Source organism: Vombatus ursinus, unplaced genomic scaffold (genome assembly GCF_900497805.2).
Source record: "Vombatus ursinus unplaced genomic scaffold, bare-nosed wombat genome assembly UNPS02014791.1, whole genome shotgun sequence".
Lineage (NCBI taxonomy): Eukaryota > Metazoa > Chordata > Mammalia > Diprotodontia > Vombatidae > Vombatus > Vombatus ursinus.
The window spans coordinates 50,520,360-50,538,483 of NW_020954569.1; the positions used below are offsets into that span (position 1 = coordinate 50,520,360).

Below are 18,124 nucleotides of genomic sequence, written 5' to 3' on the forward strand. Positions count from 1 at the left end.
TTGCTTCTGTAGATCAGTTGAGTAATTACAAAGAAGATCTTTTCTTCTCTAATGTCCAAGGCAGATATCTTTCAAATTGAGGAGTTACAAAGTATTATTTTATGAATAAATTCTCTATAGCTGTAACTTTTATAGAAGTATATCCAGTTTGTTCTAGATTCAAGTATAAACTTTGAAGAATCTGCACTGACTTAGTAGTCAGTTTTCAAAAAGAGCCACCAAATACACATTCAGGAAGAAATTGTTGTTATAAAAGACTTTGCTTCATTATAGTACTACCAATAAATGGAAACTTCTTCTTTTAGCTAAGGTAACTTGTGGAGTTCTTTGGCACAAGAAAACCAGCAGACTTTGCGATAATATAGAATAGTTTTATACTTTGCATCTCATATCATCTCATAACTGTATGAAGAGCTTTCCTTTTAATGGATTGTGTTACTTAAAACAACGTGAAAAACTGCACATAGTTCCTCATTTATATTTCTCAATACAATTCAAAATTGTCCATGAAGCACACAGTCTATTCAAATTGCATGAGGAACCACATTTTATTTTTTGTTTGTTTGTTTTGGTATAATTTTAGGCAATTGGGGTTAAGTGACTTGCCCACAGTCACACAAGTAGTAAGTGTCAAGTGTTTGGTCTGAGGCCGAATTTGAACTCAGGTCCTCCTGACTTCAGGGCTGGTGCTCTATCCACTGCACCACCCAGATGCCCCAGAGGAGCCATATTTTAAAGTAATGTCTAGAGATCTGTATTTTGATATAATACCTAGTGAGTTCCATTAGTGCAGATTCTAACATCGATGTTACATCATTTTCATTTTTTAAAAATTCGTCAATTATATAGAAGATTTCACATAAAGTGGTACTGCCTTCAATAATTTCACAAAGTAACAAATCTTCCCTGACAATTTCAATAATATATCACACATATTTAACCAAATAAGCATGTTTAATTATATCTGTTGCTTCATTTACTTATAATACAAAACAGGAAGATTTTATTTTATTTTATTTATCACACATGTCTTCACAAACACAGACAATTCTTCATACAGAAGCATATGCAAATGAGGTATTTGAAGCTGTTCTGCATATGATTTTCATCATATCAATAGCCACAGATAATACCAATATTCGTATTAGCCAATTGGGCTTTTTATACACTTAGCAATTCTTTAAGCAACCTTGACAGATGCAAGCAATCCTTCTGATGTAACTATAATTTTTGAAAGACTGTTTTTTTAACTGATTACTATTAAAATAATTTAATTTTTCTGGGAAAAATGTTATTGTCTTGCCAAAACATTCTGTTTATATATTTGAAGATGTAATCTCAATTTCTTAGGCTGCATGCTGTTTTCAACTAAAGCATTTCTACTAACAAAACACTGTAATCTTTCCTCTTTGGCAATAACAGTACTGGTGAATTTCAGTGACAAATATAGTCATAGTAGGAGGAAGATGACACACCTGATAACCTGATTTCTACCCAGAACAGCTGATGACATAACAGACAGTAAGGTGCAGCTAACAGGTACAATGAGGTTTTAAGTTCTTAAAGTGCAAAGAAGTATCTAAATGTTGTTACCACTGTGAAGAAGTTCTTTAATCAAGCGGAATTAGATAATTAGAGGGTATCTACCCATTGACTGGCTGGGCACTCATGCATGCCTTTGGTGGCCCTTGAAAAGCAAGATACTTTCAGAGGAGTGAGTCAAGGATTCAATGCAGAAGACATCTTTGAGGGAATGAACTCAGACAACTGAGAAGAGAACCAACCAAAGAAGAATCCAGATTTTGAAAGGGAATTATTCCCTGGCCTTTCTTCCCCACCCCCATCATTGGTCATGGTATCTTACAGAAGAGCTGCTCACCCAATAGGATCTATATATCTATAGATAGATATATCTAGCAGGGTCCAGACTAAGGGAGCCCAGTAGAGGAACATACTCGGCAGAGAAGATGCATCCAAAGGGAATAGTATGAGAATACCAAAAGAAGAGAAAGGACATTGGGCCCTTCATAATTCCAGGTATGAGCTCTTTGGAGGGATGAGTTCCCTTGGCCACGTATAGGCCCTACGTATCTCTACTAGGAAACCATATGTGAATGCCACTCTTCCCACTGACATCATGGGTAGTTGAGACAGTGCACCACAGATTTGAGATGAATGACTTTTTTTTTTTTTACTACTGTTTGTGTCATATCATTTTAGTCAAGTGCCTTTGCTTTGAACTAATTGAGTCCTTTGGCTACTTAAGGTAAATATACTGTTGAAGGCTATGGACTACAGTTTTTTTAAATGATATTTTATTTTATATATAAATATATATATATATATTTTATTATATAAAATCAGAAAAAATCCCTCTTCACTCCATCCCACCTCAGCCTCCTATCCTCATACACAAATTGAGAAAAAAAAGAAAAGCAAAACCACTGTTACAAACATGTATAGTCAAGCAAAACAAATTTCCACATGGACCATGTCCAAAGAAAATATGTCTCGTTTACCTCTCTATCAAGATGTGGGTAGCATATTTCATCATTAGTTCTCTGGAATCACTGTTGGTGTTTATACTGATTACAGTTGCTAATTCTTTCAAAGTTGTTTGTCTTTACCATATTACTGTCACTGTTTTCTCATTCTGTTCACTTTCCTATGTATTAGTTCATATAAGTTTTCCCAGGTTTGTCTAAAATCATCTCTTTCATCATTTCTTACAAGACAATAATGTTCCATCACGTTTATATAACACAACTTGTTAAGTCATTCCCCAGTTTATGGGCACTCCCCTCATATTCCCATTTTTCATGACCTCAAAAAAGAAGTATAGATATATTTGCACATCCTTAAGAATATATTTTGCTTAAGATTAATTCCTCCCTTAAAGTACCCTACCACTAATTCTTCCTTCTTCCACTTATCTGTTGAGTCAGATGTATTTTTGTACCCAAGTGTATATGTGAGTATTCTCCTCTTCTTTTACCAAATCAAATGTCAGCTGATCCCTCCATCACCCTCTTCTCCTTGTTTGTATAAATGTCTACTCACACACCTGGATTAGGTGAGTTAGTTTTCCTTAACTTTCCTTTCCCTTTGCCCTCTAGTATACTCCTCTTCCCTTCTCTTTACATTCTTTTCTTAAGATCATCAGGACAGAATAGAATGGAATAGAACTACTCCTAGATCTTCTAATTAAATTTCATTTATGATCCCTGATGGAGCTCTGTGGAGACACATGCATTTATCTCTCCATATTAGAATGTAAGCAGTTTGTCCTTGTTTAGTCCTTTATCATTGTCTACTTGTGTTTATCTTTTTGTTTTTCTTAATTCATGTTTTTAAACTTTTAATTTTCTATACATCTCTTTATCAGGAATGGAAGTCCTCTCTTTCAAGAAAGGTTCATTTTCCACCCTTTAAGATTATGTTCAGTTTTTCTGGATAAGTTATTCTTGGCTGTAAGCCTGTATCCTTCACCTTCTTGAATACAGTATTCCAAGCTCTCTGCTACTTTATTGAGATGGCTGCTAAATCACTGTAGCTTCTTGGTATTTGAAGTCTTTCTTTGTGGCTGCTTATAACATTTTTTTCTTGGACCTGGAAGCTCTGGATTTGGGCTATAATGTTCCTGGAAGTTTTCATGGCTTCTCTCAGGAAGTGACTTAGGGATTCTTTCCGTGTTCTACCTTCTGGTTCTGAGATAACTGGGTAGTTTTCTTTTAAGATTTCTTAAAATATGTCTAGGCTCTTCTTCTACCCATGGCATGTAGAGAGTCCAATGATTACTAGTTCTCCTTGATCTGTTTTCTAGGTCAATTGTTTTTGCTATAAGATAACCTTGTATTTCCTTCTTTCTTTTCCCCAATCTTTCCACTGTTTTAATATCTGCTATCATCTCATGGAGTCATATTTGGTCCGATCTAATATTCAAGGAGTTTGTTGCTTGGGCAAAGTTTTATACTTCTTAGGCCAAGCTGTTAATTGTCTTTCCAATTTTTTTTATAGCTCTCATGTATTTTCCAGTTTTTTTTCCTCTAGCACTCTCACTTCATTGACAAAAACATTTTTATCTCTTTTTAAAAAATCTTGCTTCATCTCTTCCAGGAATTCTAGTTGAATTGGTGCCCAAGCTTTGTTTTTCTTTAAGGCTTTGCATGCAGATGTTCTGGAGTCATTCTTTTATTCTGGGTTTGTGTCTTAAGCATTCTTGTCACTATTATAGCTTTTTATGGTGAAATTCCTTTTTTGTTTATTCATTCTTTCAGCCTGAAAGTCTTTTTCACTTTAGACCTGATGTTAGGACCAGGCTCTGTGTACATCTGGAGGGAATGTCTGGGCTAGTCCTATTGCTGCTTTCTTGTTGTCCTGAGTATTCTGGGGTTTTTTGGGAATCTCAGGGGATTGTTCAGATTGGAGATTGACCTACAAGCTTTCGATACTCCCAAAATGTTCTGATCTGAGGTAAGATCTGATTGCTATCCGTCTGGTCTGAGCTCTGCTAGTTTCTGACCTGGGTTTGGGTCTGAGCAAGGATAGACTGCTGCTGGGATCTGCCTTTCTTAGTCAGCCAGAAAGCTTTGCTAGTTCAGTGACAGAAGTGCAGGTTCCCCTTTGGTCTAGAACTCTTGCCCTGGTAATTCCTCTGCAGGGCAGAGCTACACTACTGCTGCTTGCTTCTCAGCTTGCTTCTTTCTCAGTAGAGTACCAGGGGCCTCCCTCCTTGGGAATGCTACCATCAGAGGTTGACCCCTCTCAATAGTAGTTTGCCCTGGATCTGTGACCTGGAACTGGGTAGTGGGTTACAAAGCTGCCAGTTGGCACTTGGCCCCTGTTGAAGTACTAAGTGTGAGTCTGGAGATGTTCTGGTAAAGGTCTGGGACCTCTGTTCTGATGAACAGCTTTTCTCTGTTCTAGAATGCTCCCCAGATGATGCTTCTGGCCAGATTCTCTCCTCGGTGTACAGAGACCTTTCTCTCTCTTTCCCTGTGCTGACTAGGACTAGAAAAATGACTCACTGTGACTATCTAGGATTTGGGTTTTTTACTTTATATGTCTGACTATATTTTCACTACTTAAATGCCTCTGTACCAATTTTAGCTGCTCTGGTGAATTTTTCTCTTCAAACCAGTTATATATTTATCTTTCATGAAGGAATAGCATTTTACTTTTTAAAAAATTAAATATAATAAATTTAATAATTTTAAACATAACCATTCTATAATTAAAAGAACAAAAATAAAGTTATAGTGGGTTTTCTTGAAAATCAGCTCATTACATTTTACCAAAATGAATGATGAGAAATATAAAATGTTATGGTGTTCTTACACAAAGATGGCTTAACTTTATGTTTACACACTTCACCTTCAATTCCTGGAAACCTATAACAATTTATCTGAGTTATAAACCTATACAAACTGACTTCCTTCTTTCAAGGAAGGTTCCTCTCCAAAAAAGGCAGCTAGATTGGTAGATGAGAAATCCAAAAGGAAAAAGCTTTACAGACACTAAGGTAAATTTCCCAAACAATTGTTTTTATAAAAAAAATTAAAATTTGAAACACATTGATTGATGTTTGACCTTGTATTAAATAATCTCTGGATTGCATTCATTGTCAGGTGGAATATATCATGTTTTTGTTGATTTTTGAGGTGAGTTTTGTTTTCACTGAAAGAAGTGGATGCGTTTATTTGTGAACTGTGCTTTAAAATATCCAATAATTTTGGCCTTTGCTTCATTCCCACTTTGAAAGGGTCTCACATCCCAGTCTAGAGAGCTCTGCTTAGGAGGTACAGACTTTGTCATCTATCATCAGGCCACTCTTATAAAGACCTGGTTTTTGTTTTTGTTTTTTTAATTTGCCTATTTGTATTTTTTTTTTCTTTTAGCATTTCAGTTTCTAGAGGTGGCTTTAGAGGGAGCAAAGAATGCACATTCTGAAAAGCACATAGCACCAGTAGATATCAAGTTTTAAGGTTATTTTGTGACTTGAAGTACAACCAAGGTCCTAATAAAGTCCTAGCATGTGGGTTGGAGGGTAGAGGAATATTCCACTGACACACAAGATTCCGAGCCTTTGGTACATGGAGAAAAGTGATGTAAGTTGCCTTGAGCTCTAACAATGATTCACCTTTCCTTTCTTGGTAGGACCTAAAAGAAGTCTATTATATTGATGGCAGTGTGGTGTGATGGGAGGAGCACTGGATTGCAATTGGGAAGCCTTCTGTTCAAATTGTGGCTCACTGAAGTACTACCTTCATGACTTGGGCATGTCCTTCACTGCCCTGGGTCTGTCTCCTCATCTGCAAAATGAAAGGCTTATACTAGATGATATATAAAGTCCCTTTCTAGCTCTACATCTATGATTCCATGAAATAAATGATCTCTAAGTTTGCTTCCAGCTCTAAATCCCAGGATTCTATCATGCTGAAAAATTCAAAGAAGGAAACAAAAAGATCTCAAGTTAAAGCCAAAGTCAAACATGGTAGTGCTTTTAAATGGTAAGGAGAAATGGTACTATTAGCTAAATGCTGAAGAGTAGCATCAGGAATTCCAACCAAAGTCTTACCTATAGAATAGTATCTTTAATTTACCTGGTTTATCTTTTTTATAAACAAGGCAGACTTTCCCATTTCCATTGCAGGAATCCAGTTCAAAAATCCTATTTCTAGAGTCAAAATGTGGCTTCTCTGGGTCATCTCCATTAGCAACCAACCCTGAAATTGAAAATAACGTTGAAGGAAGATAAAACATAACATGACTTATTAAGATGCTAGGGCTAAATGCCTACACATGATTTTCCTAGGATGAAAATATCAGGAAAATAAAACACATATGTATTGAAGTTGAAAATCTTTTCAAATTTTTTTTCAAATTTCAGTCAAATGAATTCTACATATAGGAGAATATGATAGGTTTCTCCTGCTTAATGTCTTCTGTCCCTGTTTTCATAATCACAAGTAGATGGGCATAGCAGGGACAAAACGGAATGAAAATTTGGTCTTTGGGGAACTACTACATCATAGTACTACTTAAAGACATTGTCATTTAACAAATCACACTGTATCTTTTTAGCATGTTCCTAAATTACTGAGCCATGTCAGGGCACAATGTAAAAGATTCTCAAGGATGTACTGAACAGTGGGGAAAAAAGTAAGGAAAAAGTTCAAACTAATTGATGATCTGCGGTCTTTATTATGTAGGAATATAGATGGAAATGGGCCTGTGCTTTAGACCTTTCTGGTGGATCAGATGTATTTGTAGACAAACCGCTAGTAGAGAGAGAATGGAGAAATCTGCTGCAAATTCAAAGGTGAGCTGCCTTTGGCTGTGTCACCATAAAAAAGGGGTCCTCAAATGAGACCATCTATCTTCAAATGTGATAGCTGTCACGCTAGCTCTTCTTGGCACAGGCACCATTCTCTTTGATAAAGCATTATTCCTAAATGTCTGCCCCGCCCCAAAGGGACAAAGAGACCTATCAGAAGTTTCTGGTTACACACGTTCGTTAGCAAAGGTCAGAATTCATGTCACTCACAGGGTACAGATCTCTCTTCACTCTTGCTCCATGGGATGTCCTTTGCTATAATTACAATAATACGGCCACTAGGTGGCGCCATAGTGCACAGAGTGCAGGGCCTGGAGTTGGGAAGACTCCTGTTACTGAATTCAAATCTGGCCTCAGACACTTACTAGTTGTGTGACCCTAGGCACACAAATTAAGAGACTCTTAACCCTGTTTCCTCAGTTTCCTCATCTGTAAAATGAACTGGAGAAGGAAATGGCAAAACACTCTAGTACTTTTGCCAAGAAAGCTCCAAATGGGGTCACTAAGAGTCAGACATGACTCAAGCAACTAAACAACAATAATAATCATAGTAACAGCTGACAGTTATATAACACTTTAAGTTTTATGAAGTACTTTAAAATATTTTATTTCATTTGAGCCCCACAAAAGCCCTATGGTCTAAGTACTCCAGGTATTAACCCCATTTTACAGATGAGGAAACAGGTTCATCAAGATTAAGTGACTTGCTCATGTATTACAGAGCCAGGGAGTGTTTGGGGTAGAATTCAAGCTCAAGTCTCTTTTGGTCCCTTTCTTTACTATACCATACTTTTTGAAAGGAAAGAAAGGGAGATAAATAGACCTAAACAAACCAAAAAAAAAACAAAAACCCAAAACCCTCCTTGTGAATCTATATCTTTTGAAGTCTATAATGGTGGTTGTATTCGTATAGTTTATTCTTTTATAGTTTTATCCTGTTATTTCTTCATTTAAACTATTAAGTTTTTACCTTTAAACTTTCTTGGAAATTGACATGTAAAAAAGGTGTTTTTTCATAAACTTTTCCTACAACTAATAACAAAGCAACTTTTTCTGTACAAGGAAGGAAAATATCTGTTGTGGCTGGTAAGAGCTTGCTTTCATGTGCTTTTTATTTGGTTGGTTTTGAGGAGGCAATTAGTGCTAAGTGACTTGTCCAGGGTCACACAGTTACTAAGTGTCTGAAGTTGGATTTGAACTCTGGTCCTCCTGACTCCAGGGCTGGTGCTCTATTCACTTTGCCATCTACCTTCACCCTGTAATTTTGATGCCTATTTAGCCATCTGTTAAAATCCAGCTAAAATCTCACATACCAGAAATTAATTCAATAAGCATTTACTAAATCCTACTGTGTATAAGACACTGTGTTAAGCATCAGAGCTATAAATAAAAAAAATGAAACAATCTCTACTCACAAGAAAAACATTACATTTTCCTAGAGGGGATACCACATGCACACAACTAAGTAAATACAAGATAATTTGAAGAAGGAGAGAGCACAAAAAATCTTGATTGCTGAGTCTCTGGCTAGGCTTGCCATTTCATGAGAGGTCCCAGCCATGCCCACTTCACTCTCAGTTCACCTGATTCTCTGGACTGCTCCACCTCATTGGCAACCATGAGAGTAGCCCCATACGCCCTTTCCAACTCCCCTTTAGACTGTCTTCTCTTATTAGAATGTAAGACTCTTAAGCGTAGAGACCCGTCTAGTTTTCTTGTATTTATATTGCTGAGGATTATCATGATTTCTGGCATATAGCAAGCACTTAAAGAATGCTTTATCTGTCTGTATGTTTATATAGGAATCAGGAAAGCAGCACTTGAGATAACTCTTGAAGGAAATCACAGGTGAGGACAAAGTTCATTCCAGCCTCTGGGCTAGATGACACCACAAGTAATTTCCTGGAATCCTGAAGAGATCCTGTAGATGCTGAAGATGCTGAAGATAATATTTTAGTGGAGTATCAATGTGAACAGTCCCTTCAGTGGTTTAGATATTATCTATGTCCTAACATAAAGTATCTACAGAAGATTCATCCAATTCACCAAGCCTTTCATCTAGATCTTTTAAAGTCCCATGGACACCAGTGCAGCACAAGGGTTGTCCATCTGTTATCTTTCATTATGGAAACATAACTGACCTTTTCCTATCATACATTTCCACGGTATTTCTCATATCCCTTTTCACATGTAAATCATTGAGAATAAGTTAAGGCCTACCTATGCGTTCTAATAATCCTTGGGTTTCCTACAATTCTTCAGGGATTATAGTGTTCCCTAATTCACTGCCATATAGTTAGCATTATTGAAGATTTCTTTCAGCTTGTAGCTTGGGATGATTAACCATACTACCAAATCTTCCAAATACAATCTATTTTGCTCTCTTCTACCCATCTAACTTGGGTCCAGCTCAGTGTCTCTCTCCAGAATCTGTCCAAGATATATGAACTGACAGACTAATTCAATGTTAACTAATGACAGACTAACTCATCCAAATGCACATAGCCTACACAATAGGCTTTCTTCATCTACTTGGTTTTTTCCTGCACCTATTATTAGACCAAACTCTTTTTAGTGGCTGTGATTCTTATTTAGTACCTAAGAAATATATGAAACAAGCACAATGGCATCGGAAAATGAGAGCTCCTGGAGCATCTCATCCCCTAAGGAGAATTCCTTTTCCATTTGGATTCCGTGATGGGCATCCTCCAAGCAGTGGCAAACAATCTTGGTGAACACGTATCTACCTATTTTATGCTTAGCTTGATCTTGATTATTGAAGGTTCATTGAATAGAATTATCTCTATAATCTAGGAATATGGTAAGGAAACTTAGAGAAGTACCAATTTTTATAATCAATAAACAATCGAGACATCACGATCTTGTGTTCTCTATACCTCTCTATAATCATGTGACTTTAAAGATGTGGTCCATTGTTGGATTTTATTGTAAAAACCTGCTCACTTCTCATATATTTTATACAGAATGGCCTTAATTCAAGTACAGATCATTCTTCTGATAATTTTATAGAGTTGAGACAAGAGGCATATAAATAGGTAGTTTTTATTAGCTTTTTAAGGTAATGATACACTTACAATTTTTAATCTCTCTGCTTCCACCCATCCTGACTAAAAAAACTTTAGAACTCTTCTTTGTATTTACTATATTCAAATAATATAGTTATTTAGTTTCATGCTTTATCTCCCCTTCTAGATCATAAGCTTCTTGAGGGCAGGGACTTTGTCTCACTCTATCTCCATATTCCAACCAATTAGAATGGTGTTATGCTTATATGTGTACCTAATAATTGTTTATTAAACTCAATTACATGCATAGTAACCATAATAGATTAGCCACCATTAGTAAAACAAACAATATGACATTCTGAATTTATCACTTGGCTCTATCCACTATACCTTCATCCTCATCCTCCTCCAGGTCCACAAGACTTGGTGAACTGGGAAGCAAATAAACAGAGGTCAGGTGGAGTTGGTTCAATTTCATGATGCTATTAATCATCAGGCTGCCCAATGGAATGGGATAATCTGTATGAAAATTGAGAAAGGAGACTAGGGTATAGTAGGCTCTTACATGGTTACCACTGAGAGTGGAAGGTTTCTCTTTCTTTGGGTAATCAAAGCCCAACCATAGTTTCCCCATCCTGCCCTCAACAGTGTAGAGAAACCAAAATGTCTTGTTCTTCATATGTGACACTCCATCTCCTATCTTTGCGTCTCTACCCTGGTTGGCCCATACCTTGAATGTTCTTCCTTTTCACCTCGATTTCCTTCAAGATTCATTTCAAGCATCACCTTCTACATGAAGCCTTTTTTCCAATCTGCCTTTATTTATATGAATATAAAATTATTATATATATATAAAATTATTATTCTCTCTATATGCTTATATATGTATCTATAGTCTTCACCAATAGTCCCTGACTATTGGTCTTTTGTAACCCTAACATTGAACATAGTTCCTGGTACAGAGTAGGTGCTTAATCACTGCTTATTGATTGATGGTTTGGTGCTAGCGCTAAGAGCTATGCCTCTGGCAAACAACAAAGAGAAAAAGGTGGTCATCTTTTACACCAAGGATGCCCACTGCAGCAAGCAGACAAATGCTAGCATGCCACTCAGACAGAGAAATGTGAGGCCCTGAGATGACGAAAATTCCTACCTGTGTGTGGGATAGCTTTATGCTTTGGCTAGGATACAGAAGCATATGCAATTTCTATTAAATGGTTCTATGGTAAGAGTTAAGAGTTAATAAGGAATAGGGATAAGCGATCTGAATATTGCTGCCAGGAGAAACAGGAAGGTTATAGCTCCCAGCTTAAATGATAGATTAAAAAACAGGTTTTCCAGACAAGACAGTGGGCAGTTATTAGAATGACCTGAAACTAGTAATGATGAGTCTGGCCATTCAAAAAGTTCTGAATCTAATTGCACCATCATGTGATATATCTTTCCATCTTTTCCACAAAAATAGCATAAGATACTTTATCAACCTCTTTGATAATATCAAGGTAAATTATATTTACTATATTCCCTTGATCTAGCTCTATTACTCTGGGCAAGTCACTTAACTTCTTTGTGTATCAGTTTTCTCACCTGTAAATGGGAAAAAATACTTTACTACTAACTTCACAGGGTTATTAGGAGGAAAGTGAATTACTGTCCTTAAAATGCTAGATAAATGTGAGCTGCTATTATTATTATTATTACTTAACTTTTATTTTGTTTTATTTCTTCTGCATAAGAAAAAGGTCCTTCTTAATTTATAAAATCTATAAAGAAAAGTAAAATGAGAGGAATGTTGAGGCTGAACTAGCTGGAGGAACAAGTCAATATACCAGCCAGACAATCAAATAGCTAACTGCAGGGCCTTTGCACACCTGCCCAAGCTAGGGCCTGAGCCTTAAGCTGGTTTTTGGTTTTTTTTTTTTGGTGGATTAATATATCCCATGTGTCCCAGCTATTTACTTCTGTATATGAAGCAATGAAAAGGCAAGGCAGCTGAAAAGCCTGCAGATTGTCATAAAACAAAAATCCATTACTTGCTGTGCTGATTTCTTTGAAACACATTTTGCTGTTCACTTGTTTTTCAGTCATGTCTGACTCTTCATGACCCTATTTGGGGTTTTTATGGGCAAAGATACTGGAGAGGTCTGCCATTTCCTTCTCTAGCTCATTTTCCAGATGAAGAAAACAGGGTTGAGTGACTTGCCCAGGGTCACACAGCTAGTAAGTGTCTTGAGGCCAGACATGAATTCAGGAAGATGAGTCTTCCTGATTCCAGGTCCACCAAACTACTCACTGTGTCACCTAGCTTCCCTTTGAAACAGATAGGCAGGCCAATTATACTTAAGACCACCAGAGGGTGTTAGACCAACTCACAGTATTAGATGGTCTTAATAGTCCTAACACTTTAGTGATTATGAAAATACCATATTCTATAGATTATGAGGTTGTTTAAGGATCTCAAGCCTTTTATTTACCACTGCTTTCTATCAAGTTAACATACTCCAGAAGTAGCTACTGGTCTTTTGAGCAGGTAGAAGTTGATGTCAAGCACTGACAGAATTTTAAGGAAGCAACTGTGGTTCTCACCATCACTGGGAAACAACTCAATGTTCTAGACATTACATTATACAGAAACATTTCAAGGAGACCAATAATGCAGGTGGGGGCAAGAAGGTGTGGTAGGGAAGTGAACTTACTATCTAGTTTCACATTCCACAACATGTGGAAGCCATTTGTCATCAGGTAAAAATTCTTCAAATCCTCTGGCAGTACACAATCATTTTCCTGTAATCATAAAGCACCTGAACATTAGGCTAGGAATTGATAAAGAGAGTGGGGGAAGGGGAAAGGAAGAAAGTGGTTGTGCTTCAAACCAAAAGATTACATACCTAACTAGGAATGTCTACCACATCCTATGCCCTGAAAGTAAATGCAAACTGTCAAGTACCCCCCAAAGAGGGGGAAAAGATTTTAAACACTAGTGATAATTCACATTTATGTAGCACTCTAAAAATTTCAAAGCATTTTTCTCACAATCTTGTGAAATATAGTTAAATAATTATAGGACATATTTACAAAATACCTTACATGAGTTACATCATTTGCATGTTATTTGATTCTCATGATAACTCTCATTTTAGATGGAAGGAAATGGGACAGAGAGGTTAAGTGATTTGTCTAGGATCATATAACTTGTGGCATCTGAGGTAAGCTTTCAACCTGGGGATTCAGACTCCAAGACCAGCACTCTATCCACTACATCAACAGCTGCCTCACTGTTCAAGCTGAAGATAAAACTCCAAAAACAAGGAGTATATTCCCTGTAACAAGTTTATCACTTCATTTGGGATCATCAGACTTCTGTCAGAAGGCCCTTAAATCCAAATTTTACTAATAGTAGTTGAAGGAACCAGGGATGTTTAGCCTGAAGAAAAGAAGATTAAGGAGAGAACTACATAAGTATTTGAGGGGTCATAGTGGAAGAGAGGGAAAGTATTTATATAGGCCAGGCATTGTGTTAAGTGTTATTACAAATATCATCTCATTTGATCCTCATAGTAGCCCTGCAAAGTAGGTGCTGCTATAATCCCCTTTTTACAGTTAAGGAAATTTGGGCTTCAGGGGAAGTCTGTTAAGTCTGAGGGCCTGCATAGGTCCCTGTGGGACCTAGTACAGAGTAGGATAGTAAATTATTAGAGAGGAATATAGTGTTTACCTCACTGCAGTGAGGGCTCACTTGAGATTAGATAATATTAAATTGTTTTGGATGCAGTCAGGATAGTTTTATGATTTCCTTTAGCTTCATTCAATATCACATGAATAGGAAGAAGAGGAGGAGGAAGGAGTCCGGGTTTGGAGTTTGGCAAGTCAGGATTAATGACAGGACAAGGGAACAAGGGATTTAAGGGTAGAGTATAGTATAGAGTTAAGCTGGTTCACCAAGGGTTGGCCTGCACTGAGAGGTGGAGAAAATAGAAGCCATGAATAAAATGAAGAACAGGGTTATGAGTCATAAGGCTTAGAGAAAGACAGGATAAAAGGCTACGATCAAGTAAAGAAACATCAAAGTTTGTGATCAAAGAAGTGGCACCCTTGCCGATGATGCTAAGATCAAAGGTTATGCCCATCTTTATGTGGAGTAGATGAGTGGGTTGAGGAACTGTGAGATGAGGATGTTTAAAGGAGCATAAATATGTTTAAGTACTCTAGTAAGAGAACAGGATATGGGGAGAAAAGCCTGACTCATAGTCAGGCTCTGAACTCACTGAGAAAGGAAGGAGAATATCTTGGGGGTCAATAGATAACCACCAGGATCCAGGCCATCACTTCTTAATGTTTTTTTTTTTAATTTAAAATTTGGCAACAATAAAAGGTTTCTGAACGTGCAACAACCAAAAATTAATTCAAAATCAAGCGCATAATGAATCTGAGGCGTTTCTGGCAGAGCTTGCCCGTGTTGCACCACACAACTTCACTGCAACCTTGGTTCTGAACACAAAGCACAAGAATTTTGCACTGCGCCTGCCCTCAGCCATGCAACAAAATGTGAAAAAGGGTTGCAAGTGGATAAGTTTAAGAAGCCCTGATCTAGACCGGATGACAAATTTGGACAGAATGAACTTCAAAGGAAGAAAGGTTTCTCAGTAAAAGTGGAAGAGGGAGAATCTGGAAATGGTAATGAGGATCAATGGGTGTTCCTTGTCTCCCACTGCAACCAATGAGTCGGATACATGAAAGTGTAGCCAGCATTTGAAAGGATGGCAAGGAAAGCAGTGCCATCAGGAAGGAGTTATACCCCAGTGAGGGTCAGAAGAGTGGAGAAAGGAAGAAGTTTTAAAGTTAGAGGAAGTCTGTTGATTGCAGAGCAGGTATTCCAAAGGGCACAGTGGAAGGGGCAAAAGTTTTTTATTTCATCACGTAATAGATAATCCTTTTGCTACTTGCAAAAGACCCACCATTCTAGAAGAAATGAACTACTACCTATTCTAAGATGACAGTTCTTCTGGGTAAGAGACATATTTGGGGTAAAAGTTCAAGGAGAATTGACTAGAAAAATCGAAGAGATGACATGAGAGGTATAACCAAATAACAGGGAGCAGGAGACCCCAGTCCAAGGGAAATGGCACAAGTAGACAATCCAACAAATCTCTAAAGTGTTCCTAGCAACCAAGCTACTAGAGAAGTGAGGGATCATGTAGCACCCTCTTCCTGACCCCATGTGATTCTCTTTCCAGAAGCTCCCTTGCTGTTCAGCCATTGTCCTACCACTGCTGCCATCTCTGGTCCGAGGGTGAGGTGGGGCCTGCTCAGATGTCTCATGTTTGGGATTTTTCCCTTGCTAGTGATCATACAGAACAGTGAAATAGGAAATTTGGAATCATCAGACTTTTTCTGTTTGGCCCCCCAAAATAGTAATGAGTAGAAACTGCAGAGACAGATTTCTGTTCGATGTAAGGCAAAACTTAGTAAGTACAGCAATCTATCCAAGAATAGAACTGGTTATTTCAGAAATTAATGGGACCCCCCCCCATAGGTCTGCAGGCAAAGGCCATTTCTTGGGGATGTGGTAGAAGTGATTCTTATTCCAGTATGGATGGGACTAGATGGCCCAAGGTTACTTCCTTCTGAGATTCTGTAATTCTGTTATTGAACAAAGAATCATCAAAGTTAAGGGATCTACACTACAAATACAGAAAACATTTTAAAAAGCATGTGTATTTCTTACTGTCTCTTCCAGTTCAACATTAAACAATATAGCACAGGGAAAGAGGAGAAGCCTGAGACAAGACAAGGTTTCAAATCCTGCCTCAGACATGCACTAGCTATTTACTTAACTTCTCCAGTGCCCTAAGCAACTCTTCAAGATTATAAATTGCTAATCTGTTAAACACTTCCATTCCAGAAAATTCCGTCACTAATGGTATCATAAGTCTGACCAAAAAACCAAAAACCAATAAAAAAAAAAAAAGAACCTGGTATCAGCAGAAGGATGGAATCTCTGTATCTCCTTCCCCAGGTCCACTGGGAATGGTTAAGAAAGCAAAAGAAATACCACAGCATCTATGTCTAAATTCTTCACTTGTTGAGTTATCCTGATAGTGACAATGCCTGTTTCTCATGGAAAGTTTATCCAAAGTCATTACGTCAACTCTGAACAGTGACCTGTGTGCAGATTTACAGGGGACAACGTGTGGGAGAGGCACTGGGATTAATTAGGGTCCTAGTCTTAGCTCCTCTATTAATGTAATCTATGATGAAGAACCCCAGGGTTTTTCATAGACCAGCTTCAGTCTTGGGGACACACAGATCTCTTTGGCTTATGCCTCCATATAGGATTTTCCAAGGTAGCATCAAAATATGAATTATTTTTCCCCCACCAATGCTTCACTGGGCATCATCAGAATATACACAACATGTCTAAGTTTCTATATAGGTAGGTAAGAGGACTCTCAGTTCAAGGGTAAGCACTTTATTTTGTATCACAGAAAGAAGACAAAAAACAAAGACCAGGATCCTATAAACAATCAAGACCATGTTCTTTCCCTCTTCTTTGAGTCCCCCCTCCCCCCCCCTCCAGGGACATAACCAGTTCCCCAGACTCTCAGCTGCATCTTATGGCTTATATTTCTCAAGAAGGGAAATAAATTCGAGGCTGGCCAATAAATGACCCCACATCCTCTGTCTTCCCTAAGGACCTATGCCCTTCTCCAGAGACTCAGAGCATTACCATAAGCACTGAGACTCAACTAGAAAGAAATATTTCACTTGGAGTTAAAGAATCAATACCTAACTTTCCTTTGAGTGCCCCTCCTTCCATTTCCTCCAGGGACCTATACAGTCTTAAGGACATATGGTACTTCTTGAAGAATACAGGACCCCAAGAGGGAAATTCTGCATTTGGGGGTCACGACAGAAACAACCCTCCGTTTGGATCTGCACCATTCGAATGGGCCATGGTAGAAGTCAAGGGCAAAGACCAGATTTGTTTTTCTGAATCTCAGCTTTGTCTTTTGCCACTTCTCAACCCATAGCCCTGTGGTTGTTCGTCTTCTTTCCAGAAGGTTGGATCCAAGAATCCCCATCAGTCTAACAGAAGGTTGAGTATTGCTCCATCTCTATTTCTGCCTCTTAGGCCATGTGATTTTTACTTAAGGCTCACTCGGCTCTTCCTCTGGGAATTTTTGAGAGGTTCTGCTACTGCCTCTCTAAGGCTGTTATTTCTAAGGCTTCAAGGACTCTTAGGAAAGAGTTGCTCAGATCAGCAAATTCTCCCTTCCCGGGGACCCAGATATGTTCTCTGGCCTCTGTGCTTGCAGCTCTTCCTCTATCAGGACCTCTTGCAGATTCCTCTCGTTCTTTCTTTTAGCCAGAACTCAAGGATGCTTACTGAGATCTAGAATGCTCATACTCAATTAATCATTTTCACCAAAGTATAAATGGCTCACCAAGCCAGCATTTATAGAGCTAAGGCTGCAAAGTGTTTAAATTGTATCATTTGGTCTCAAAAACAACCCCGAGAAGTAAATGCTAATTCCTACTCTCACCAAGGTGATATGACCAAAGTCCTAAGTGAGGTGTTAATGGAGGATATTCTCACATATCAGTGGCATATAACCAAAGGCTTTATCCTTTAACTTCATCAATCCTGACCAGAACCTCTCATGATTATGTATATTCTGCCAGGGTTGGAGGATGGGGCATTAATTTCCCTAAGCATAAAATAAGTGTCAAATGACTTCCAAGACAACATCTAATTCCAAAA

The 18,124-nt window shown here is 37.9% G+C and overlaps 1 protein-coding gene across 1 annotated transcript in view; it reads right to left on the reverse strand.

Moving 5' to 3' along the window:
* The window catches only part of TPGS2 (tubulin polyglutamylase complex subunit 2), a 48,380-nt gene that overhangs the window by 8,587 nt on the left and 21,669 nt on the right, over positions 1-18,124 (reverse strand). Inside the window, 3 exon segments of the mRNA XM_027869109.1 lie at positions 6,603-6,725; positions 10,753-10,881; positions 13,059-13,146. Coding sequence (XP_027724910.1) covers positions 6,603-6,725; positions 10,753-10,881; positions 13,059-13,146 — 340 coding nt within the window.